The 27,548-nt window shown below is 40.5% G+C and overlaps 3 protein-coding genes across 4 annotated transcripts in view; 2 read left to right on the plus strand and 1 right to left on the minus strand.

Annotated features, from left to right (window-relative positions):
* Positions 1-13,591, plus strand: part of LOC119476750 (pleckstrin homology domain interacting protein) — a 46,116-nt gene extending 32,525 nt beyond the window's left edge. For both annotated transcript variants that reach the window (XM_037750262.1, XM_037750263.1), the window contains exons 31-40: positions 873-993; positions 1,079-1,204; positions 1,415-1,490; positions 3,729-3,788; positions 3,976-4,128; positions 4,631-4,783; positions 5,793-6,004; positions 6,092-6,342; positions 8,227-8,373; positions 8,480-13,591. In XM_037750262.1, the coding sequence (XP_037606190.1) occupies positions 873-993; positions 1,079-1,204; positions 1,415-1,490; positions 3,729-3,788; positions 3,976-4,128; positions 4,631-4,783; positions 5,793-6,004; positions 6,092-6,342; positions 8,227-8,373; positions 8,480-9,264 (2,084 nt within the window). In that variant the 3' untranslated portion in view covers positions 9,265-13,591. The remainder of the gene's footprint in view (positions 1-872; positions 994-1,078; positions 1,205-1,414; positions 1,491-3,728; positions 3,789-3,975; positions 4,129-4,630; positions 4,784-5,792; positions 6,005-6,091; positions 6,343-8,226; positions 8,374-8,479) is intronic.
* A 1,704-nt stretch (positions 13,592-15,295) lies between these two features.
* Positions 15,296-19,895, plus strand: si:dkey-261l7.2. The gene is made up of 6 exons (XM_037750265.1): positions 15,296-15,456; positions 16,383-16,472; positions 16,661-16,749; positions 17,571-17,731; positions 19,010-19,126; positions 19,218-19,895. Exons 1-6 carry the CDS (start codon positions 15,329-15,331, stop codon positions 19,344-19,346), a joined length of 714 nt encoding a protein of 237 aa, XP_037606193.1. The 5' UTR covers positions 15,296-15,328; the 3' UTR covers positions 19,347-19,895.
* On the minus strand, positions 19,834-22,614 carry irak1bp1 (interleukin-1 receptor-associated kinase 1 binding protein 1). Its single transcript, XM_037750264.1, has 4 exons — positions 22,299-22,614; positions 20,505-20,586; positions 20,277-20,407; positions 19,834-20,197 (listed from the first exon to the last, which is right to left on the minus strand). Exons 1-4 carry the CDS (start codon positions 22,580-22,582, stop codon positions 19,936-19,938), a joined length of 759 nt encoding a protein of 252 aa, XP_037606192.1. The 5' UTR covers positions 22,583-22,614; the 3' UTR covers positions 19,834-19,935.
* Positions 22,615-27,548: the final 4,934 nt, after the last annotated feature.

Consider the following 27,548-nt stretch of genomic DNA (forward strand, 5'->3'; position numbering starts at 1 on the left):
CGGGTCCTCTTCATTGAGTCCGCCATGTTTCTACAGTAGCCCAGAACAGACAAACCAAACACCGGCTCTAGAGAGAACCTTTCTGCATTTTTACGTTACCTGAAGGCCACCGTAGTTCTCCGACACGCTTGTGAAACTGCGGTAATGTGAGCTGCAGAGTGCAAAAACGTGGTGGTACCGCCAGCCGCTACCTGACTTTCGTTGCTCCTAAAGAAGGCGAGGTGATGGTCCTGAAAAATACCACAACGTTACCGCGGTTTTGCACTCGGCGGCTCACGTTACCGCAGTCTTGTGAGTGGTACATGTCCATACGGCGTTTTTTATCGTGAAGGATTTCTTCCCTTCCCAGCATTGGACGCTTGATGGGCTGCCACTAGACACAAAGCACTCGGCACATGATTGGACAAACGCTTTACCTTGTTGGCTGCTGCTCCCAGCTTTCAAACCGGAACCAAAATGGCGGCTTGTTTGGAAACTTTCTTCTCGTATATTATGAAAATAGTTCACCGAAATGTGTTTTAAAAACATTTTATGAAAGAAAAAAGCCATGCAGCGACGGTTTGAAAGTTTCTCGAGAGTTTCCAGAGGCAGTGAGTCGCGCTGGATGCACCTGATTTGCATAAAGTAGCCTAGACCTCAACCTTATGCAAATGAGGGATGGGAAGGATGGAGGCTGTGGACATGTACCATTGGAAAGGGAGGGCTGAGTGAAGTTGTATACAGTTGGTTGCAATCTCACCACTGGATGCCACTAAATCCTACACACTGTACCTTTTTAAGTGTGTTACTAAATGCTGGTCTGTTACAGTGGATGTGATCCAGTAAATAATCCTCTCTTCTTATGTGTTCACTTGTCTTTCATCCACCCCCAGACGTGGCAGCGCCGTTTGCCTTTCCAGTGGACCTACAAGCTTACCCTACATACTGCACGGTGATTGCCTACGTCACTGACCTCAGCAGCATACGGCAGAGGCTGGTGAACCGCTTCTACAGGTACCTCTCATCAGGTTGTGATACAGAATGTGTGTGTGTGTGAGAGAATTAAACACACACTCAAATAATTTTCTTTGCTTTTCAGACGGCTGTCCTCTCTGATGTGGGAGGCTCGTTACATTGAACACAACGCCCAAACGTTCAATGAGCCCGGATCATTCATTGTCACCACCGCCAAGTTTGTCTCAGACCTCATGCTGCAATTCATTAAGTGAGTACAGTATCCTGTTGTTTTAGAGGAGAATAATGTTAATTAGCCAGTTCAGAAGTTTTTCTTAAAGCACTCTGTGGAAAATAATTATAATTTATAATTAAAGTTATCAAGAACTTCTTCTAAAGAATTCAGATTATTTTCCAGTTCCACAACATGTGTACTGTCAGACACAGAGTCATTTCTGCTCTCTCCTTTTGACTTATTCAGGGACCCAAATCTGACAGACATCATGCCGCTCTACAAAACTATGAAGAAGGCGACCTTCTCTGACTCTGAAGACGAGGTGCGTTTGCATATCTACATGTTTACACTGCAATTTTTGCTCTAATTAATGGCTGATATTGATCACATGATTTCTCACAATGCCAACATATTGTTTATTTAATTTGTATCAAAAAAGCACAATTTTTCTCAATTCCAAAATATGCTGTGAATTGGATATTGTATTGCGTAATTCACAACAACAAAAGTAGTAATTCAATTTTAAAAATGCTGCTGTCATAAAACCGTATTTATAATAATCTGATTCGTCCTCTCAGTTGATCTAGTTTGGCAGCTCAATAACACCATTACACATGAAAAACAAGTTATGTTACACCTGAAAGGCTGCTGGGAATCGTTGATATAATTAAATATTCTATCGCAGAGCAGCCTATAGTACAATGGTGGGCAACATTTTTTTCCAGAGTGCCATGCTGACTTCGATAAGGGCCACACATTGGACAATTGAATTGAAACACATAGTGTTGAATTATGGTAAACTACATGAATTTGGTGGACGTGACAGATTGCTTTACAATAGATTGCTAAAGGAATGAGTCCTTAAACCCGGAAATTAGTTAGCATTTTTGGTACTTCTGGTTCCCTCGTCTCAAAGTCAATAGTTTTTTTGAATGGATTTAAGGTTGATATAAGGTCTGAGGTCAAAACAAGCTCAAGAGATTTTAATGTATTGTTCTACTATTTATTCTATTTATGTCAGTATATAAACAGTGACTAAAGCCAGACTACTTTACAATGATCAAAACGTCAAATTTACCATCAGAGTACAGACCTGCAATCACCACATGAAGAAAATGTTAATATTCACAGACTAATTATGAACAAACACATTGTCATATTCATGAATATATACATGAATTCATTACTTGTGTAACTGTGTGAGACAGCTTTATACTTGTGTAGCTAACTCTAACTTTAATACCATTGCAGTACAGACCTGCATCACTGAAGGAAGAAAAGATTAGGCTAATATTTACATTGTCTTATTCATGAATACATTAATTCATTTTCTGTTCTGTTTTACTTGTGTAAATAACCGATGAGAATGTATTATAACTGTGAGAGTAATTGAGCCTAATGGGAACAATGGAGACGGTCGACTCTCTTTACAAGAAAAACTCTGGCGTCATGTCTGATGTTGAAATGCAGAGTTGAAAGAAGAAGGACAGATGTTTATCTGTGGTATGACTAGTTCACCACAGAAAAAGTTTCTTCGCACACATACATGCAAACAAAACAAGCATCCTTTTGTGCATTCCTGCACAGGTTGTGAAACTATGTTTTCTTCAGTGAGTCGTAGAAGTTGTCCATTGTGGATGTAGTGAACTTAGGCTTGAGAGCAGGATCACACTGGATGTCAATCAGTTCTTCTATTTGCGCTTTCTCGCTGTCAAATGAAAGGGGAGAGGATACCAGCTCCGGTTCTTGTTCAATCTCAGAGAAAAGGCAGTTTGAACTTAGTGTGTAGGTTTGTGAGAGTAGTGGTTAGCACATCCAGGGCAGCGGGGTTCCTACGCAGTATGGAAAAGTATGGCATTTGATTTTAGTGATATCCAGGTCTGGATAAATATGGACAAAAGAGAGTATAGAAAAATATTTGTTTCCAGACTATTGACTATTCATATATTCAGTTATTTAAATGTACATGACAAAAACTGAATAACATTAACACATGCACTTGGCTGGGTTTTGTGTTAATTGATTTGTATGAGCTACAGTACCTGGCTACAATCTTCTGGAAAATTATTTGGCAACATAATAGTACAGGCTGCATAGTAACATACATGTAAACAGTTGGATTTTACATTATTTATTTTATTATTTATTTACATAATAAACATCAAGCTATTTATACTCTCTATAAAAAATCCACCGAGAAGTCTGGAAATTTGAGTCTGGAAAAGTACGTAATTTTTAAATGGAAAATGTGAAGGAACCCCGGTAGCCAGCGTTCCGTTAGTTTCGTCACTTGAGGGTAGGGAGCAAGAGTCAACTTGAGGCCTTTAGTCCAATTTAAATTTAGACAGCACCCTATGTTGGAATCTAGTTAAATAGCAGTACAGACTCCTTGTAGTCATTCGCCTCGAGATTCATTAACATAATGTTGCGTTTTATTGATTGTTTTTTTTCCCTTTGAGACCGCTCTGGGGCTGTATCTTACCCGTGTGCTACAGTACATGAGCTTGGTAGAGTACAATATACATTACCTTCATTTAATTCCCCTTTACTGTCCATTTAGGATGATGAGGAGGAGGATGAAGATACTAATACTCCTGGAACATCAACGCGAAACCACAAGGTAACAATATCTGACAGTAGCCATGTTCCCATACATCCTAGACGAGTTAAAACAAACCATACTGAACTCTAAAATCTCACATTTTACTTTAGAAGTTTCTCCACTGTCTCGTAATCCAGCGTCTATAAAGAAGAGGAGGCTGTACAGTTACTTCCATTTATTCGTCTTTTTTTTTTTTAATGTGCAGGGTCGTCGGCCCACGAAGCGCCAACTGCGAACCCGACCCCCGTCGTACGACCCTCATGCGTGGAGGGGACGCTGTAAGGAGCTGCTGGATCTCATCTTCCAGTGTGAAGACTCTGAGCCCTTCAGAGAACCTGTGGACCTGCAGGAATACCCAGTACGTATGCAACAACTCTTCTTCATTCCTTTATTCTGTTATTGTGTGGGCTACTGAACTCATCTGGATATGATTAGAGTTTTGCTCATTGTGAATTTCCATTGGGCTCAGATTAAATTTGCATTTTCAGTTACTTTTTTTTTGGTCCTTGGTCTGAGGCACAAGTGGCTACAATTCAATTACACAAGGAGTGGTATTTGAGGCAAAAGGATTGTTTGGTCTGAAGGCCTCTCCATTCAGCATGTGAAATGAAGACCAAATCTAATGGATGTGTAAGTTGTGAAGGAGGAAAATTGTGAACAGACTTGAGTTTTCAGCGGGCTAGAGTTCTCTTGTTAACAGAGGAAGGCTGGACTTCTTTTTTTCCTGTCACTTAAAGTTAAATCCCCCAAATCGTTTTTACCCTCTCTTAACTCTATCTTCCTCTCCTCCGCTTCATACTCTGTTCTCATCTTTTGAAACCTGTAATTGAAACATCCCGACTCCCCCTCTTCTCTCTCAGGACTACCTGCAAATAGTCGAATCACCGATGGACTTTGGCACCGTTCTAAACACGCTCAAAGAGGGAAAGTACCAATCTCCCATTGAGCTCTGCAAAGATGTCCGGCTCATTTTCAGCAACTCCAAAGCTTACACGCCCAGTAAGAAGTCTCGGGTGAGACACACATGCACAAAAACACACACTCACACACACACACACACACACACACACACACACACACACACACACACACACACAGTCTGTAAAAACCAGGGTGCATTAAGCTAAATATACCTTGCAGTGCAGTGTTTCCCAAACCTTTTTCCGGAGACCCACTTTTTAAAAATGACAAACCATAGTGACCCAATTCATAATAGGTCTCATCTATAAATCATGAGAAGAGACAATGTTTGCATAAATAAACGTTCCTGACCATTTTTACTGCCATTTCCGCATAACCTCATATTATCTTCAATAGGTTAACCAGCCATTTAGAAGCGATATATGTTTGTTAAATCACAACTTTAAATGTCAAATACTTTATAAATGAGACCAAATAAATGCATTATAGTCAGAGTTAACAGGCTCTCGTTTTTTTTCCTCTCATCAGTAAAACAAACAGAATGTACGCTAGCCTTTCATATTAGATTCAATGTTATACATAGGCTACAATTATCAGAACAATAGGAACATTCAGGCTCCCGCGTGTGGCTCAAAGGTGTTCTGCAGATATAAAGGCAATTTTTTTGGTCTTTTATTCATCACACGCCCGGTATATAAAGGCCTTAAATGTTAAATAAAAGACTATGGAAGAAATTTTGCAAACTTATTTGGGGACTCTAATAAAATTACCTTTTACAATAAAAGCCTTAGACATATAATACTCACAGGCGATATTTCATATTTTCATGTCGTTTATTCGGCACGCCCTCGGTGTGTAAAGACCTTGAATGTTAAATAAAAAATTATGGAAAACATTCTGCATATTTATTTGGTGACCCTAATAAAATCAGCTGCGACCCACCTGTGGGTCCCGGCCCAGTCTTTGGGAATCACTGTCGTAGTGGTCACACATTTCTATGCTTTGATGAGTACATCAAATAAAACCCTCATATTGGTTAGTGCTCTTCAGTCATGTCTTAGTGTGTCAGTTGAATCAGTGTGTCCCTTATTGCTTCTCCAGATCTACAGTATGAGTCTGAGGCTCTCTGCCCTCTTTGAGGAGCATGTCAGCTCCATCCTGGCTGACTACAAGGCCATCCACGGCCTGACGAACAAACTGACCAGGCAGGGCACGGACAGACAGACGCGACACACTACAGACAGACAGACGCGGCACGCCATGAAGAGGAGGAGGAGGAGGAGCGAATCTCCAGCAAGCAGCACTGCATCCAGGTAGAAGACAGGAACATTTTATTTTGGGTTTTGGGTTTCTTGCTGTGCATTAGGTGTGATCTTCTTATAATTTTTTCTCGCCTCTAGTCCAGAGAGAAAGAGACGTGTATCATCCAGGGTGACCGCAAAAAAGGAGCCATCTCCTCCACCACCTCCTCCTTCACGATCCTCCTCTCTGAGACACAGCATCCCCGTCAAACAGCCGCCTCAGCTGGTCAACGGGAAGGCAGACACGCCGGCCGCAGGGCGTACGCGAAGCGCGGCGCGCCATTCTACGCACTCTCCACCCTCCTCATCCTCCTCACATAACGCCACAAGCAGCACACAGAGCACAACAGGTGAGTAAATTCACATCTAGTGTAATAATCAAGCAAGTTGTAGTTTTAAAAGAATAGTTTGGCATTTGGGAAATATTTGCTTTCTTGCAGAGAGTTAGATTAGATGATACCACTCTTGTGTTTGTATGCCAAATATGAAGCTTCTGCTAGCTAGCTAACTGCTTAGATTAGTTGCTTGGCAACCTCGCAGTGACAACAAGACTCAAGAAAGTTACTGCGCCCAGCCAAGAAATAGTCTGGCACATAAACCCCTTTAGAACCACGTGTTGTTTTTACACTTCAGTTTTTGTGTAAATTGAATAGAATATATTAATTAGCGAGCTTTTGTATTTGCATTGTATTTTACATTGTTGGAAAGCCTGTTTATTTACCTGCGCAATGATGTCCAACTTGTAAGGATCATGCATTTGTGGGATGAGTTGGGAAGTGTTGAATTGGGTTGAGGTGTGGACTCTTGGCAGGCCATTCCATTCTCTCTACTCCCACATTGTGGAGGTAGTCTGTGATAACCCTGGCTCTGTGGGGGCGAGCGTTTTCATCTTGTAGGACAAAGTTAGGTCCCAGATTGTGGAGATATGGGATCGCCACTGGCTGCAGAATCTCATCCGAATATCTCACTGCATTGAGATGGTCTTCAATGATGACAAGCCTTGTTTTGCCAGTGAGAGAGATGCCAACAACCAAAAGCTGTTACTCCATTGGTGCAACAATCAGCATAGCGTTCTCCACCTCGTCTCCATACTTTGACCCTGCCATCCAACTTTCGCAGACAGAACCTGGACTCATCACAGAACATGACATTCCCCCACATGTTCAGGTTCCATTGTCTGTGTTGTCGACACCAGCGCAAACGGGCCTGACGGTGAAGGGCAGTCATTGCAGGCTTCCTGGTAGCCTTATGAGAATACACTATTTACCATTGGCAGAGCATTTTGGCAAATTTTTCTTGGGCGCTACCCACATAATCAGCTGTGCTGCTCATCCCACAAATGCATGATCCTTACAAGTTGGACATCATTGTGAAGGTAAATAAACAGGCTTTCCAACGATGTAAAATACAATGCCAATTAGCATTGTAACAACAGAGAAATAATCGACTGAACACAAGTTTCCGAACTTTGTTTTTCCAGTATATATCGCAATATTTTCTTTAAAATAACATAACTGTTTGATTTAACCCTTTGATGTGTATGATTATACCAGTGTGACAATTTTAGTAAACTGTAGCAATCAAACTGTAGTAATCTGAACAACTGACTGACTTATAGAATTTATGTGAAATCACATTTACTGGAGGAGAACTTTTTGATTTTGAAGCCACGCTACGCTCTTACCGTAATGCTTGTTATATACACATACCACAAAACAACGTGGGGGTTAGTTTGACCGTCTTCTACAAAGTGGAGGCTTGCATTTTCCATCACCTATTCCTACCTCAACACGTATAAACTGGCTTTTGCGTTTAACTTCTTTCCCTGTTCCTTCCCTCCAGATACAAAAACACACGCCCCATATGCACATCCATACTCATACGCCACACACACACTCAACCACGAGATTGTGTCTGTGAGAGGGAGAGAGACATGGGAGAAGTGAAACGCCGAAGTGAATCTAATGCCTTAAAAAAATAACGTGACACTTAATATTCGTAGTCGATGTTCGCGATATAGTCATTTACTACATCCCAGGTAAAACAATCCGCAATACATCAAGTATATTCAATATGTCGCCCACCCCTACTTCATATTTACCGTATAGACATGAAAGTAGTCTTGATTTTCTCATTTAACTCTTGACAAGAAAGCACATATTATTATGTATTAACCACATGTGGGATATTGCACAATTAACTTCCTTTATTGCATATCTCTTTGTCATCGTCAGAGTCTACTCGCTCACTGAGGGCTCATCACTCTGTGTCGTCTTCAACAACACCAGCTCCTGTAAAGGTGACGCCGTCTGCAGCCGCGGAAGGTAGCAGCGGAGGAAGCACGCGGCGGAAACTCAGGACTCCTGTACGACTCACACCTGGTAAGAGAAGAAGGGATGCTTAGGTTTGTGATTAAAGTCATAAAATACACTCTGATATATATATTTTCTTCCTTTTGTTCTGTGAATCAACGCTCGTCCCCCTCAGGCTCTCCTGCCAACCCTTCGTCTAAGAGCACAGTCCACCTGAATGGCCACAGTAGTCATGTGACCCTGGGAGTGGGGAGGAGGGGGCGGAAATCCAAAGCTGAGCAGCCGGTGAGTCCTCCAGAAGCCACGACCCCGGGGAGCCCTTCCAGACCGCGAGGACGCCCCGCCGGCAAGAAGAGAGGCAGGAAGAGCAAGCAGGAGCAGGAGGAGATGAGAAGGAGCAGCAACCGCAGGAGCTCCACCCCCGACGACGAGCTTGACCAATCGACGGGGGACGAAGGCGGGACGTCTTCCGCGCAGGAAACATCGTTGCTGTCGGACTCTGGCACAGTGTCGACACCCAGGCGGCGCGGCCGGCCGCGCGCGGTAAGAACTGACGACGCCCCTCCTCCCGCTGAGTCGCCTGAGCCCTCGCCGCTGAGGAGGAGCAGCAGGAGAGCCAATGAGGAGGTCACGCCTCCCTCGCAGGCTGCTCCTCGGCGATCCAATCGGAAGGGGCCTCCGGAGGAGGAGGAGGAGGAGGAGGCAGCAGGGGAGGAGGAGGCAGGGGATGAGGCGGCAGGGGATGGGGCAGCAGGGGATGAGGCGGGAGGTGATGAGGCGGGAGGGTCGATGCGCACACGTAACCAGGGGCGACGGTCCGCCTGGTACATGGAGGAGGACTCTGAGGAGGAGCAGAGGCAGCTGCTGTTCGAGGACTCGTCGATAACGTTTGGCACCTCCTCAAAGGGACGCGTCCGCAAGCTGACTGAAAAGGCCAAAGCCAACCTTATAGGCTGGTAACCGTGACAACGGGACAGACACAGGATGTGAGGAGGAGGCTGACAGAGGAGAAATCCTGTGGAGATTTCTTAGCATCGGAGGAGTCGGAGGCTGAGTTGAGGAAGTTGTGCTTGGCGTTTATAAGCACTTGTACGTCTGGGGGAGCTGCTAGTCCAGCTGCCGCTACTCAACGCTGTGGCGATGGAGACACAACAGCGCAGCTATCTGTCCACTCCTCCTTCCTGTTGGCCCAGTAAGCACATCACTACAACTACAACCGACGGATTTCTGGCAACGCATGTTCATTCGTCCCAACTCCTCCTTCATTATATTGGTCCATGTTGGATCCCACAGGAGCTCGCTGACTCCATAGCTGGTGGTGGTCTTGTGACTCGCTCCTGTCCAGCGAACCACTCTACACCTCCGTCTGCCCTGTCGGCGTCAGATCGGGCAAAATAGTTGAACAGTTTTAGTACTTGAAAAAATCCAGAGGAGAGCTGGATGTATCTTATCTTGCTATTTTTGAGGAGTGTCTCTTCTGGGTAGGTCAAAGACGCCCACTGAGCTGAAACTGTTAGGTCTGTGACGGATTACAGACTGTCTTTTGCCCACCATTCTTCATTATTCCCGCTCTTTTTTTATACAACCCCCCTCTCTGCTTTTTCTAAGATTTGTACGTGATGATCGGCTCTCTGTTTCGGAAGTCTTAACACATCGGCTGACCTGACTGAGCGTGTCCGTCTGCGCTAAAATACCAAATGGCGTACCTTCGTTGGTACTGTAGATCTGTAGGTTTTGTTTACTGTTGATGTGCGTGGGTGTGTGTGTGTTCTTATTTTGCATGTTAATTAGAAAGCATCTCTTTTTTTTAGAAGCTGTTTTTACTGTGAGGAGAAGGAGAAAAAGGATGCATGATGGGTGAAAGGGGTCATTTCTATGTCTCGATAGATCGTGTTTCAATGCGTCCTCAACATTAGCAATACCTTGTGCCTTTATGTCCTTGGTGTGTTTGAGTGTGTGTGTGTGTGTGTGTGTGTGTGTGTATGTGCGCGTGTGTAAAAGGCCTCTGCCCTGCAATGTACATGTGCCTGTATGTGTACGAATAAGCGAGTAAGTGTAAGTGAAGGAGTGCGTGTGTGTTTTTATAACACAACTGAGTGCGTCATTCACTTTCAGCGTACAAACAGTGGCATACAGTTGTGAAACCTCTCAAAGAAATGTATTTATAGCAGTTGAAAAAAAGAAAAAAGACTTTACAGTTGTTGTAAAACCATTATTCATGTCGATATATTATCCTATAATAACCAACCTATCGTCAGTTTATACCTAAGGTACAGCCAGTGGAGCTTTTGGGGGACTTAGCTTTGAGATGCACTTGCCACAGACCGGTTTATCAATGCAGTCGTAGGGGAGTAACCCTGTGTATTTTAACATACGAAAACTGAACTTTTTAAATGTTGATATGTTTCTATGGTGACCACACACACATCCACACACACACGCAATTCTGTCTCGCATGTTCTAGCACTTTCTCACGCCCGGAGCGAACAGGATCGAGCCAGATCAAACTGGGTCGGACCGACTTTGGATGGAAAGCCGATAGAGAGAGAGAGACAAGTCTTATATTCATCTTTCTGATTGTGTGCCTTCGCTACTCTGGCATATTGAATCCTTGGTTTTCTGCTTTCGGGGCCTTTTTTTCTTTCTTTTTTTGGACTTCCTGGTTCTGCTCGTCGCTGGGTTCACTTCGAGGACTGATGGGCTTGTATAACGAAAGAGAGAAAAGACTGAAAAATGAACAATGACTGGAGACAAACATGTCACTCTCTCTCTCTCCGTACACACAACTAATGGACCGAGTTTATAAAGATGACCGCCTCCAGTTTGAACTGTTTTTACCCCAGCCCAGAGCGACCGACTCGTGTTGTGGGTTTGACGGGAGAACTGGACGTTATCATCTATATACACCTGGTTCCTTTCATAGGTCACATATTATTGAATATATATCTCATCGTTGTTTTTTTGTTTGTCAATGCCAAATTCTGTCTTTTGGGCACTGAAGTTTTAGACCATGGCTTTTTGAATGTTTTTATTTTCTGTCTCCACGGTGATTGTGTTGAGCTCGTTCACATATTAGCGTGTCAACTGTTTTCTGTCTGTGTCCCCGCCATACAGGACGACGGTTCAGTGGCTACATCTGTGGAGTTAGAATGGTGTTTTATACTCTGTCGCACTTATTTGAGGATACAATTAACTTTCTTCTCACTCAGTCTGGCTTATATTTACGTCACAAAAAGATTTGTTTATATTGTGTATATGAAGAGTTTTATTCCAGATTGAGACAGCCTAAAAACACTGACACCTTCCTCCACAAATGGCTGTCGGCATGAGAGTAAATGTTATTGTTGGGGGGTTTGTATTAAAGATAGGAAGCTTGTGATCTTTGCCCACAAACGATGTATTTTGTGGGCAAAGATAAACTCTTCGTGGGCACATAAAGGTTTTTTTTTTTCTATCTCAATCGCAAATAATCATATTTACAGTACATATATGCACAGATTATCATGAGCAAAGTGTGGAAATAAGATTTTAGACTTCTCAAACCTTAGGTATGAGCTCAAATATAATGTTTACATGAGCCAACAGAAAAAGAAACGTAGTACTTGAGAATCCAAATTGTTTGCCGGATTTTGCGTGGATGTACAAATTTTGAATCAGGAATGATCGGTGGCTAACCTCGCCGTTGGCTGCCTACATAGTAACCATTGTATACCCAGTTAAAGGGGAACTAGGGCCATTTTCAAAATTCATACATGTCATTCCTATGGTCTAAGACAATCCAAAAAATACTTAGAAAACATAAACAACTCTCTTCCAAATCCAAAAACAAGAGTTTTTGTTAAAGAGTTGTTAAAACTCAACCTTGTGATGTCATAGGGTATAAAGTGTGGAACTGCTCTATAGACGATGAATTGAGAGACATGTTATAGATGTCACTGATGCCTTCAACTGAAACTTGTGTTTACAATAAGGGAAGTCGTGTATACAAAATGTTTGGCGTTGAGTTGTGAGAACACCGCTGCTAAGCAACAGCAATATTAACGTTACTGTCGGCATCTAGAAGCCACAGAGGCTAACAATTGAACTCGGAGCTTTCAGAAACTATCCCCTTACGAGGTCTGAATACCACTGAGTATAGAGTTCTGAGTATATGGGTACATTTTCTGTTTCATTTGGGTATAAAAAAGAAAACAAACATTCTGCGGGGTCCACAAAATCAGTCTCCCATTCATTGTCTGTGGAGCAGCTCCAGACTGTATACCCTATGACATCACAAGTTTGAGACTTACTTCTCTGGTTTCTGGCTTTGAGAGAGAAGAGCTCATGTTCACATATATTGATTGAACTTTACTAGGCCATGGATGTAACTACTAGAATTCTTAATTTGGATGGTGTTCTCATTTAATACGGGGCTGGGCAGGTATGTGCGTTATTTCCCCTCTGATTTCCCATTGAAATACAGTCAAAGTGGGAATGCAGTCATCACATCAAAGTAGACATGTTTATTCTATCTTTTATCGACCGCCCCGCTTCATCAGATCACCCACACTACCTGGCCATATTCATCAAATCTGTCAAAGTAAAAGAGCTGATTCATTATTGCTGGTCAGGTCACCCTAACCATGTTAGTAATAATGTACAACCTCTAATCATTTCAAAGGGGCCTTAATAGCAAGTCACTGGTTTATAAGCAAGAATGTGAGTATTCACACATTCCCACTTATAACTACTCTTTCTTGAGAAGTTCACTGACAGCAGTTCAGATCAGCTCTCTTACTTTACTGCATTTTGGAGCTCATGTACACCACACATTTACCACGGGCCTGTGCTAATGTGTGGCAGAGTCGTGCCGTTTGTGGCCTCTGATAAGGCGTCACAGTGTTTTGTTGGAGGTCAAAAGGTCACAGTGTGTGTGAAGAGGCTGCATGTGAGCCACCGGGAAGCATTTTAAGTTTTATGGGGACGTGGGACGGGGAAAGGGGCGTCTTGTTTCACGTGAAGAGGATGTCTTTGTTAGTTTGGATACTTTTTATATATATAAAGGAATTCATGCAAAAAAGAAGCTAGAATGTATGTGTAGGGGAGTACTGCTGTCCTGTTAGTTCATACCAATATTTTAAGTAAATAAACAGTTGTGTTTCCATATCCACTTTTCCTTCTTGTTGTGTCATTTAAAATCCTCTCTTCAGTTTTTTTTTTTTTATACCTAAATTCATATTATTCACCACATTAAGGGTTCAAGTTACAGTCTGTGATGTCTTTTAAAAAAAATAAATGTGTTTTTTTTCTGGCTGATTTGTTTCTCCTCTTTAAAGTGAAACTATACTTGGCTTAAGACAGGGGCCTGCAACCTGCGACTCTGGAGCCACATGTGGCTCTTCAGCTCATTTCCAGTGGCTCCCTGTGGATTTTTTAAAAAATTAGTGGAAATGAATAACTGTTTTTTGTTTACTTTTTTATTTTTATTTATCAATGATGTAGGTCTATGGTACGACGGTATGACGGAGTATTAGGGTCACATTGAGGAAAAAAAATAATCTGAGATTTCGATGATAAAGTCATAATATTATAAAGTAGTAATTTTACGTGTTATTTTCTTTTTTTCTTGTAAAGTTATGACTATATTATCATAAGATTCTGACTTTTTCTCTTGTAAAGTTATGACTTTATTCTTTTAATATTACAACTTTTTTTCTCGCAAAGTTATGACTATTTTCTCATAATATGACTTTATTCTCGTTATATTACACCTTTTTTTCTGGCAAAGTTATGACTATTCTCATAATATTACGACTTTTTTTCTCGCAAAGTTATGACTTTATTCTGTTAATATTACAACTTTTTTTCTTGCAAAATTATGACTTTTTTTCGTAATATTATGACTTTATTCTCATAATATTACGACTTTTTTCTCGTAAAGTTGTGACTTTATTCTTTTAATATTACAACTTTTTTTCTCGCAAAGTTATGACTATTTTCTCATAATATGACTTTATTCTCGTTATATTACACCTTTTTTTCTGGCAAAGTTATGACTATTCTCATAATATTACGACTTTTTTTCTCGCAAAGTTATGACTTTATTCTGTTAATATTACAACTTTTTTTCTTGCAAAATTATGACTTTTTTTCGTAATATTATGACTTTATTCTCATAATATTACGACTTTTTTTCCTCGTAAAGTTGTGACTTTATTCTGTAAATCTCTGATTTTTTTCCCCTCAGTGTGACCTCAAATGTTTTGCGGCTCCAGACAGATTTTTCTTTTGTTTTTTTGCCTAAAATGGCTCTTTTGATAGTAAAGGTTGCTGACCCCTGACTTAAGAAGACAGAGACAGAGGCTGTTGTACACACACAACAACAACTCTCCCACCTGGCGTTTCCAAAGCGGAACTGCATGGCCACCCCGCTCCCCGCCCGGAGGCTCGCTGCCTCGGCTCTTCCTGACGTGGCGAGCCGCTAAAGGTTCGCCGGTTTCCTCCGTGGGCTGCGGTGATTGGACAGATTACATGTTTGGCATTTTAAGACGAAACATGTAAATGCACAGGTGGTAACTGCATGGGCGAGACTCGTGTTGTCTTATGTAAATAAAACAGAAGTGAAACCGCGTCAGTCGCTCCTGGTTTCCAGGCGCAAACAAACAGCCTCTCTGACAGACAGACGCAATGTTTGGCAGATAAGTTGGCGTAAAGACAGGATTTTAATACGAGGTAAGGGGTTATAATTACTCATAATAACAAGCTTGGACAATTAACGTTGTTTCACTTGCATTTCTTCAAAGTTTCTGCAGCGCCATATGTTTGTTTATCAAGGTTTTACGCACCATAATTTAATAAACAATACAGAAAGTTAACAGTAACGTTAGATACCGAGACGTAAAGGTGTAAAGATGTGATTTTAAAGACATTGGTTTACACACTGATTCAGATTTGGGTCCCACACACACCTGCCACATATCCACCTGACGCGCGTTTCCGTCTCCAGCAGGTGCCAGCTGCGCAGCCGCAGCCGCAGTCAGCAGCCATGCCTCAGCAGCTCTCAACCGCCGCGGTGCTGCAGCTCCTCCTGCTGCTCTCCGCCGTGCCCGCGCAGTACTTCATCTCTCGCTGGAGCGGCACCACGCCGGCGCAGCGCTACCACGCGAGCACACGGTAGGTAGGACCCGTGCGTAAAGTATGGATGGATGCGTCAGTGTAGTGCAGGGGTCTCTAAGCAACCTGCTGCTCTGGAGCCACATGTGGCTCTTCAGCTCCTCTCCAGTGGCTCCCTGGGGATTTTTAAAAAAATTAGTGGAAAAGAATAACTGTTTTTTTGTTTACATTTTCATTTTTATTTATCATTGTTGTAGGTCTAATGTATAACTGTACGACAGAGTATTAGGGACACATTAAGGAAAACAAATAAATTTGAGATTTCGAGAATAAAGTCAAGTTTAAGAGAAAAAAGTCATAGTATTAGGAGAATAAAGTCATAATATTAGTATATGTATAGTAGTAGTAATTTTACATGTTATTTTCTTTTTTCTCATTAAGTTATGACTTTATTCTCGTATTACAATTTTTTTTCTCGTAATATTATGACTTTTTTTCTCTTAATATTATGACTTTTTCTCGTAACGTTTTGACTTTATTCTCGTTATATTACGACTTATTTTCTCGTAAAATTGTGACTTTATTCTCGTAATATTACGACTTTTTTTCTCATAAAGTTATGACTTTATTCTCGTAATATTATGACTATATTCTCGTAATATTATGACTTTTTCTCGTAAAGTTGTGACTTTAATTTTGAAATCTCCGATTTTTTTCCCCTCAATGTGGCCTTATACCTCACTGCAAATGTTTTGCGGCTCCAGACAGATTGTTTTTTTTATTTGCCTAAAATGGCTCTTTTGATAGTAAAGGTTGCCGACCCCTGGTGTAGGGTGTATCTACTTTCTAAGAGGAAGAAATGTTTGAAATTAAATAACTGGCCTTTATTTTTTCAAAATGAGATATATGAGAAACTAGTGCATCCCAATAGGATTTATTGTCTAGTGTTTTTTGTCTATAATTAATCAATAACCATGGTGTTTCAGGATGCTTAGAATATGGAAAGATTGGAGATCATCTTACCTCAGTGGCACTGCATGGATGGAATGGGCAGACCAGCAGATGTCCAAATTCCAGTGAGTAGTTCTTTGCAATTCAAAACCACCAGCTGTGATTGATTGAGATATACATGTACCCGTTCATTTGCATTATCCTTTCCCATACAATCAAGCACTATTCCTGGACCTTTAAAAGTGATTTATATTGTTAAAGTTATTGTAGCAACTTGTATGTCCAGACTGACAGTATTTTTTGCTTTCCAAAGGTCTTGGCTCGGCTTGGAACAGGACGTGTTTCAAGAGTCGCTTGCCTTAGAGACCATGCTTTTTGACAATGACCAGGAATTCTTTGGAGGTTGGTGTCTGTATACATACCTATTATATAATCTACTGTATATATATATTAGGGCTGTGAATCGATTAAATCCATTTAATTGCATGACTGTCCATAGTTAATCGCAAATTAATCACACATTTTTTTATTTGTTCAAAATGTACCTCAAAGGGAGATTTGTCAAGTAATTAATGCTCTTATCGACATGGGAGTGGACAAATATTCTTGCTTTATGAAAATATATGCATATATTCATTATTGGAAATCAATTAACAACACAAAACAATGACAAATATTGTCCAGAAACCCTCACAGGTACTGCATTTAGCGTAAAAAATATGCTCAAATCATAACATGGCAAACTGCAGCCCAACAGGCAACAACAGCTGTCAGTGTGTCAGTGTGCTGACTTGACTATGACTTGCTCCCAAACTGCATGTGATTATCATAAAGTGGGCATGTCTTTAAATGGGAGACTCGTGAGTACCCAGAGAACCCATTTACATTCACATATCTTGAGGTCAGAGGTCAAGGGACAATGACCATGCCAGTTTTTCCTCGCCAAAATTTAGCTTAAGTTTGGAGTGTTATTTAGCCTCCTTCGCGACAAGCTAGTATGACATGGTTGGTACAGATTTGTATGGATTCCTTATGTTTTTCTAGTTTCAAATGATACCAGTATCTTCACTAGCTTTAAAACTGAGCCCGCTACAACCTAAAAATTGCAAGTTGCATTAATGCGTTAAAGAAATTAGTGCCGTTAAAAATAATTTGCATTAACGCATTGTTATCGTGTAAACTTTGACAGCCCTAATATATCTATAGTACATATTCTCTTGCAGCCTCCAAGAAAGTGCGTAGCCCTCGTCCTCCATATGTGTTCCTGAAGGTTGGAGAGGTGGTGATGGAGCGGAAGGGCAATATGGTCGGGGTGGTGGTGAGCTGGGACTCTGAGCTGCGAGCCCCTCCACAGTGGGTCGACAGAGTCTACTCCGACTCTCAGGTTAGCAGCTCTTGAAAAATCCTTTACTTCTAATTATTCCCCCCCCCCTCTTCAGTAACTTTCTGTTTCACAAACTCAGCGTTTATGATAGTTACTTTTATGTCTTTATTATGTCGAGCAAACAGAATAGGTTTGTGGGCAAAACTATCGGCATGCAATCAAAAAATGTTTTATTGCAAGTAAAATAAATTTGTGATTAAAAATGTATTAATGCAAATTCAAACATTCAAACATGAATCCAAACATTTTGTTTTGCTGTTGCGTTGAATCTCGTGGGCTATGCTGAAAGGTGTAAGACACGTCTGTATTGGCCAGTCTCGATCAGAATGACACCTTGGCAACATCCACTGGACCTAAACCTAACCGAGTAGCTTTGTTGCCTAAACCAAACCAAACTGTGAAAATAATAAGTAAACTAATTGAACTTGAACCCTAGCCTCTAGGGTGAAAGTCCTGAGTTTAATCCATTCATCCACCACAACCTACTCCTTGATTATACTTTGTCGCTCTCTTGTCGGGTGTAAATAGCCAAATAGCTGCCGTGTGACTAGTCTCACCTGGGTACAAATAGACACTCCCATGAATTAATTACACATAACTTCCGTCTTAGTAATGGCAAGAATGTTATGTTTGAACTGATGCATGTAGATTGCTTCTGTTTAATGATCTGTGATATTGTAATACGTATGATTTTGTCAGCCTGTAGCTGCTAGCTTACCTCAATTAGCTTGTCACAGGTATGTTACGTGCCCGGGCTGCCTATTAGCCTGCATGACATTGTGTATGTAGCTACTATTAACAAGCCTATTTGTGTTCAAAGATCTAATGTTAGTTACCAACAGTGGATGTTGCCATGCTGTCACTCCAATCGAGACTGGCCAATAGAGACGTGTCTTACATCTTTCAGCATAGGTCCCGCCCACGAGATTCAGCTCAACAGACAACAACACTTATTGACTTGCAAACAAAGCTTTTGAATTTGCAAACAGAACTTTTGTATTTGCAAACAAAACTTGTTGATTTGGAAACAAAGCTTTTGGAGTCACATTATTTCATTTTTTATCACAATTTTATTTTACTTGCAATAACACATTTTTTGCAGTGTCATTAGTTTTGCTCTTTAATCTATTTTTAGATTAACACTTTGGAAAGTTTTGCTCTCAAATATATACTGCTTGATTGGATAATAAAGACCCAAAAGTAACTCCATAAGCGTTGGCATGGACATATTATAATTTCAATAAGTGTTAGAAAGTAGTTCTGTGTCTGTGCATGTAGGGCCTCAAAGCAGAGAAGACGCCTCATTATAAAGTCCTGTTCGGCGGGCCTGGACCCTCCTCTCTAATGGTTGGATACTTGCCCCAGACACAACTGGAGCGCATCACTGGGATGAGGGTATGTACTGAAACATCGCAGCACATAAACACCCAAACAATTGCACACACATTCAAAACATCTTGCACTCACTACTGTTGTATGTTTCTAGCCGGACATTCCCACCTTGGAGAATTACTTCACACATTTTGATGGGGAGCGGTTTGTCATGCAGCCCTGGCTCAGAGAGCTCTACCCTGAAGATGGGGATGGGAATGAGGAAGAGCATGAAGACACCTGACTGCCTGTGCTACAGGTGACACAAGATATGCAATGTTAAAAACACCAGAGGAAGCGTGGCTTCTATGGATGTTTTTCTGACTTCCCAAAGGTTTTTGAGAGACCCATATATCAGGTCTCAAGTTCTTTATCTGTCTAAGAAGCCAACTGGAATCTGTCAGTCGTTGTTGAAATGATTGGAAACCGGAAGATTTGAGCAGATCGAGGATCACTTTCAAATCCCTCCATGCTGGATCTCAATGTGAGGGTGCCTTTTGACTAACTCTGGGACTTACTCATGAAATGATATTTACCTTTATGTCTTTGAGATGTTGAAATATAAAGTGTTTTAAATTGAAGTGCCAAAAAACAGATGAAAAACATTTAATTTAATGTTTGCCTGAAGTTAAATGATGACCGTAAATGCTTGAAATGACAACATCGCTTTAAAATCTATGAAGTTCTTTTCTGTTTACAACACTGTGTTGGCCGAGGTAGAAAAAAAAAACTTTGAAAAATTGCACTTTTATTTAGCCATCACAACTAAGCAATAAAATAATATGAACTGTGACAAAATGCTCTTTGGTTTCACGAGTCAGTGACAAATGTCTCTAGAGTTTTTTCCTGCTCTTGTCTCTGAGGCCGAAGGAGACAGACACCTGTGAGGAGGCAGTGATTGTGGGAATGCGTGGAAGGTGAGGAAGGCGTGCAGCATCCTGGCATCTGCCTCCATCCTCATCGTCCTCATTCCTCCGCTCCCTTGTCTCCTCCTCTCGGACCAGAAGGGGGGGTCCCAGAGTTTGCCCCAGGAGCTGACCGACTTCGCAGGCCTTCTGCTGAGCATTTTCAACTGCTGACACACACGCACGCCGCCTAGAGAAAGCATGCTGTATTTAATCAAAATAAGGACAAGTCTGTCCAGATATTCCAGTGAGATGTGTGTTTTTCATACCTCATTAGACTTAGGCTTTCGACACTGTGGTAGAACTGTGGTGTTCCCACACAAACACTCTTGTCCAGCTTCTCCAGCAGGACCCTACATACTCGCTCCATCTTCTCAAAATCGGAGAAAGTGACCACGACCTGTGGGAACATTTTGTTTATACACAGGGTCAGCGAAAAGGTTAATGGCATCATCGTGGCACATTTGCATCATTGGCATTTTGTCTAAATACTCCACCTCTGCATCCATGTGATACTGGTCTGCCTCTCGGTGGAGAAACCTCCTCACTGAGGTGTCTTGGTCACTGACACCATGTTGTCTAAGCAGAATGAATGAATGAAACATTATTTCAGGTGTACTTTAAGAGGACAAGGTGAAATGAGCTAATGCACCCTTAAAATCTAAATAAAATGTATTATATTTCACACAAAATAAGCACTGAGCATTAGGGATGCACTGATTTTTTTCAGCCAAACATCGATATTGGACGGTTTTCGACTCCTTGACTGCAATTGGCATATTGGCAAATAAGATGACATTCCCCGATGGCAGTGGCCGATGTTTATGTTGCATTCATTCTGTTCCTAAATGCTAAATGTTGTGTTGTTAGCTGCTGATTTAATCACATTTTTGTTTATTATTTACAAAATGTTTTTGTTGGGTTAGGTGCTAAATTCCTCTCATTGAGTAAGTAGTTGTATACAGGCTAAGGGGCTTTTGAAGCAGGTATTTTTCATGTGAAAGAAGGTTATTTTATAGCTTGTTTCATAAATTTGTACGATTTAATTTGTGCTCATTCAACATATGAATGAAGAGTGAAGACAGTTGAGTTCATTTTTTTCTAATGAAGATATATTTGTTTCCCTGGCACCAAAGGGGGAATAAATAACAACAAATTAAACAACAACAAAACATCTGTATCAGTATCAGCTATATTTGCAATAGGTGCATCCCTATTAAGCATACATAGACTTAGAAACACTACCTGGACTGCAGCCCATTTGCCTTTCTTACAGCTTCAATTGATTAATTATTGCTTCATCATTTACCACTATTACTATAGTACTTGTGTAACTACTATTCCTACTACTAGCAACACATTAGAGGCGCTTCAGTGGAGACCCATGACTGTGTAGAACAGTGGTTCCCAAACTGTTTCTCACCAAGGACCCCTAAACTGACACAAATTAGACCACAGACCCCTGTTTAATAAGATTTTGTCCTACATGGTCCCCCATCTGATAGGATTTTTGCTTTAGATATGTTTACAGAAAGTGTATGACCAAAATAGTCATTGATTCATTGCCACTTCTGAAATCTATGTAGAATTTATGTATTTTTTCTACTGCTGAGCAACCTACTGCTGAGCAACCTACTGCTGAGCAACCTACTGCTGAGCATCCTACTGCTGAGCAACCTACTGCTGAGCATCCTACTGCTGAGCATCCTACTGTTGAGCATCCTACTGCTGAGCAACCTACTGCTGAGCATCCAACTGCTGAGCATCCTACTGCTGAGCATCCTACTGCTGAGCAACCTACTGCTGAGCATCCTACTGCTGAGCAACCTACTGCTGAGCATCCTACTGCTGAGCATCCTACTGTTGAGCATCCTACTGCTGAGCAACCTACTGCTGAGCATCCAACTGCTGAGCAACCTACTGCTGAGCAACCTATTGCTGAGCATCCTACTGCTGAGCATCCTACTGCTGAGCATCCTACTGCTGAGCAACCTACTGCTGAGCAACCTACTGCTGAGCATCCTACTGCTGAGCAACCTACTGCTGAGCAACCTACTGTTGAGCATCCTACTGTTGAGCAACCTACTGCTGAGCATCCTACTGCTGAGCAACCTACTGCTGAGCATCCTACTGCTGAGCAACCTACTGCTTATTCAGTGGATAGAGCTCCCTTACTACATCTTTTTCAGTGATTACAGTACTAACGTTGGCTAACTAGCAAGCATAAAGTCCATTGTAAACTACTCATTTAGCTACTACTGCTAGTTATAGTGTTGAATGTTTGTTTTCACCTGACAGCTTGTAGGATGTATTCAATTCTCCGTGAGATGCTGTTGGTCACCTCGTTGACGGACTCTTTGTTGTTGCCCACACTGACCCGCACCGACACCCGGTCCGCCGGACAACAAACCTCCGCTGTTCCCGTCACCTGGACTTCCCGTACTACCCGGTTACCGGCACTTTGACGGTAGTTAACTACTCGCTCTTCTAGTCCCTGCTCTCTTTCATTACCGGCAAATTCCCGACCAGCAGCAGCCGGTAGGATCGCAGCAAAGACTCGACTCTGCCTGTCCATGACGGTGGACACAAACCAACTGCCCGCTGCTATGGTAATAGTAGCCGAAATGCACGACGGGATTTGTAGGCTATGTTTATTTATTTCGTTTTACATGGTCCTCCTTAGTTTAATCCAATTTTGTGCTATCTTGGTTTTCTAAAATGCAATATTGTAAAAAAAAAAAAATATATATATATATAAAGGTATATATACATATATATATAAAGGTATATATATATATGTATATATATATATAAAGGTATATATATATATATATATATATAAAGGTATATATATATATATACATATAATATATATATGTATATATTTATATATATATATAAAGGTATATATATAATATAATATATATATATGTATATATAAATATATTTATTATATATTTGTTTGTTATATATTATATATAATAATATATATATATAATATATATATAATTATAATATTGTAAGAAAACAAACATGAAAAATAATATATATATATATATATATATATATATATATATATATAAGGTAGCCTACCTTATTTCATTATATTTTCCTTTTTTTGGATTGGACTATTTATTGTTAATTTCTTTACACTGTCGGCTATATGTGGTATAGCCTTCCTATTTGGCCTCTGAATACGTATTTGATCTATTTTGGAAGTGTCTGGATATAACTGCATATTTATGGTATTTTTCTAGAAGTCAGACTGTGTGTATTATGTGATTATAATGTTGGTGTGATCACGTGATTCGGGTCTTCTTTGTATCACACCTGTGATTTCTTCTCCTAATGAGTAAACACGGCGCATGCGCTCCTCATACCTGCAGAAAACGACCAACTAAATATCCAGTTTTAACCAGGTCGGACCAGAGTTTAGTTCTTTACACATTGCATTTTAACCTGCACCTGTCTCAATCATTGCAGGTGATTTAGGGATATTGGCCAATGTTAATAACGTTATATCACAAAGAATATTAAACAAAGTGGCCCGAGTTTGCTTGTTTTTGCAGGCTAACTAACTTAATAGTTCCGCCATTGATAAAACATTTCAGGTAAATTCTTTTATACTTTTTAAATAAATTATATACTGGTTCATTAAAGCTCTAGTAAAGTACCCAACTTGTGTTTTTAACCTTCTTTCCCAGCTGCTAACTGAAAGTAATGAATGGGTCGAAGGCTTTGGGAGAAGATACTGACAACAAGCACATGCAGCAGGTAGGTAGCTATAGCTATTCCTGCTCTAAACACAAGCTAACAACACCAGCAAATGTGGTGTCAACAGACCTTTTTCACAGCAGAGTCAGACATTGTGAAATGTATTAGCAGCAAAACCACAGTTGTATCTAAAGCTACATTACCAGTTCTAAGTTATTACCAATATCAGTGGTGTAGAGTTAACTGTCTATGTTAACTCAGTGTTATGGCTCACTGGGAGCCATCATATATATTGCATCCCTGCTTTGCTCTGACTTGTCAAACTATCTGTTGTGAAAATGGTCTGTACCTGTCCATATGTTCATACAGTTTGTGTGTTTATTTCAAGATGTATTTGAAATATTTACTATCTAAATGCTGTGTGTGTGTTTCTCATGGAGTTGTGAGTCTATAAGTTTATATGTAGGCATATCGTGCAAGGCTTATGTCAAACTGGGACTGTCCTTCTTAGATGAAAGTCATATTTATTTATTTTTACAGTATATTTGGTTGCAAACTGTATTGTTTGTCTTCAGAGGGACCAAATTATTATGTTAGATTGTACAGTGGCACTGCACTCTGTTAGTTAATCCGATTCTGTTTAAAAGAGAAGACACAACCCTATGCAATATGGTTATATGGTTATATATAGTTTTGTGTAATTGCATTTCAACATAAATAACAGTTTTCTTTAGTTCAAACATGTTGGTGGGTGTTCAGAGGATGTATGGTGGAAATAGTTTCCTTTTGTTTAATTGAGCCTATAAATGGCTGTGTGTTCTGCACAAGGTAATAGCATAAATTAGGGCTGACCCAAATGCTTCAAAGCTTAGACCATTGCCGTGGATCTCCAAATCAGTTGCTTCAGTTTTTAAAATGTATTTATTTATTTATATATAAGTATGTAATAATAATGTATATATATCCCAAAATACCCCATGAAATAAGGAGTAATCCCACAACATTATTCATTATTCATATTTAACATGATTTATTATTAGTTATTCTCAGAGGGATATTGCTGTACAGTCGTGAAGCACTGTCCCGGACACTGAAAAGGGGGAGATGGCGACAGACAGACAGAAGAACATGTCAGTCTGCTGCTCCTATACCTTCGAAAGATTTCTCACCGAAGCTTCGAAGCCCAAAAAATGGTATTCGAGACAGCCCTAGCATAAGTACACTTAACACCAAGACAACAAGCCCTAAAAGAAGATTTTCAGAAGATAGCAACGTCCCATAATGCACTACAGGCATATTTTTCTCATAAAATTCAAATGACTATTTGTGTTTTGGGTCGCTGACACAATCCTGACAAATATGGAACATTAAGAAATATTAGTTCCTCAATGAAATATTGACCAGTGAAGTTTATAAAGGGGAAATGTCAAATAGAAAATGGTTTTGATGAGATGGGAACCGGGCGGCTGTGGCTCAGGAGTTAGGTTGGGGTAACCAGGGTTGGCAGTTTGACCAACAGATCCACCCTGTCCACATGTTGAATCGTCCATGTGCAAGAAAACTGAACCCCGAATCGCTCCTGATGGTCAGCGCCTTGCATCGGTGTGTGTGTGTGTGTGTGTGTGTGTGTGTGTGTGTGTGAGAATGGGTGAATGAGTAGCAAATTGTAAAGCACTAAATAAATGCAAATATTTACAGTTATATGTCAAGATTTTACATCTAGGCGTATCTTAAGCTAATGTAATATTGTTTCTTATATAGCAGCATTTCTTGATATGAATATCTTTGTGCCATTTCCACAGATTTTTGTCACTCTTGACAGACAAGGTGGAGGGAAATGGAGTACACAATGTATTGTATTACTTGGGTTTGTCAGTATCTGTTTGGTCAGTAGATGGCGACAAAGTATAACATATATGGCAGCACATATGAAGTGATGGGATATGTACAGGCCTTTACATGCAGTACAGTCTTCAGTTTAAAATTGTAGATCCTTTTAAAAGTAACTTGTTTTATTATTTAAATATTATGCTCTCTGCCATTTTTGAGAATAATTCTAACTACAAACTATTTAAGGTCTTGAGGTGGAGAGGAGAGGAGACTAATAATAATTGTATTTGGCTTACAGCGTATCATATTGAGATTTAGGGCTGCAACTAATGATTAATTTCATTGTCGATTAATCTGTTGATTATTTTCTCAATGAATCGATTAGTTGTTTGGTGTATAAAATGTCATGAGGTAATAGTGATAGCAGTAGAATATAGTAAAGGAAATAGTAATATTTATAATACAAAAGGAACATATTGTGTCAAAAAAGATTTAGACTTTACTTTCAGTGTCTCTTAAATTAGTGAAGAAAATATGACTTTGCATAAAGAGAGGGCATGCCTAGTGTACCTCACTAATCTGCCATAGTAGTTTGGAAGCCGTGTAAGCGTCAGCCTCTCCATGTACAGTAGACCTATCATTTGCCCTCTTTCATTTTTCAAGGACATTTGGGAACGGCAGAGATTTTGATCCAATTTCTGGACGCTGGTTTCTTTACACAACAAAGTTTGTTTGGTTTCCCCGGAGGATTAAACTGTGAAACGGGCTTTATAATCACAACCTAAAAATACGAGGCCATATTTGTTGTTGTTGTCTCTGGTTTCGCCGGTCCCCCGGTACGCTCTGTGAAACTCTAGATCTGATGCGCGGCTCCAGCCAAGAGAGATGCAATGCCCGACAATAGACTATTTTCATATGAGAGAGAAGAGACCCTTTACTAGTAGAGGAAGTCCAGAGCATTTTTCACCCATCAGCTATCTGTTGCTCTAACTACTTCAACATCCCTCTGTTGTGTCTCTTTCTGTATCTCACAATGATTTGTAAATGCTTAGAGCAACACAGTTGGGCGCTGTGATGTTGTAGTAAATGAAAATGGCTGTAAATAATTTGTCCAGTTGGCGATCATCACTAGGTTACCAAGCACTTACATAAACAAGAATCTGTTTTACGCTTAAAAATATTAGTTCTTCTCCTTCTCAATGTTTATAGAACTACCATCCGTTTAATAGTACTTGCTGCTTGCCATCTAAATTATGTTGTTAAGATTTATGTAAACCAAAAAAAAAGGTTGGTTGAATAAATAAAAAGCTGGGTAAACTGAACTGAAGAGGTTTTGCCCTATACTGTGTCCCTGGTTGGTGAAAAGGTTCTGGGGGTCCTCAGATGGAGACTGTGGCCACTTAGGGGAAAAAGATTTGACCGTAATAGTCTCTGAATCTGTTGATGTCTCTCTCGCTCTCTCAGATGAAGTAATAAAGTTAGCTGTGTTGGAGGCCCTCCACGTCTCTCCATAGACCACAATCAAGGCCCGTGCAGTTTTATTGCAGTTTTATTTTCATATTGTCCAAGAAATCTCCAGACTCCCTCCTGTGCCCATTGCCATAAATCATATATTTTGACTGTAACTCTTCCACTCTGCGTTTTGTATTTATGGGCGAAGGCGATAAAACATGCAGCGTGCACTCTGTGTGTCCACAGCTGTCATCTGTCTTGGACTTTATTGTGAAAGTGAAAAAAAAAAGTCAAGTTTCATTTTTTATTTCCCTGCACAAATCTCCTTCCCTGTTAAAAACAGATGCTGATAGAATGAGAAAACACAATAAGTGGAGATTTTCATTGTTTACGTCGCCAGACGTTTTCCGACCAACAGCTTTATGGGTTATAAAACCAAACAGTGTCCAGCTCTGTTTAACAATAGGTTCAGGTGGTGGTCGTTGTTTCATCAGCAGGAGGTGCTCTGAACTAATGGTCAACTCACAACCAGAACTGCAAATTCT

This window comes from Sebastes umbrosus, chromosome 18, assembly GCF_015220745.1.
Source record: "Sebastes umbrosus isolate fSebUmb1 chromosome 18, fSebUmb1.pri, whole genome shotgun sequence".
Lineage (NCBI taxonomy): Eukaryota > Metazoa > Chordata > Actinopteri > Perciformes > Sebastidae > Sebastes > Sebastes umbrosus.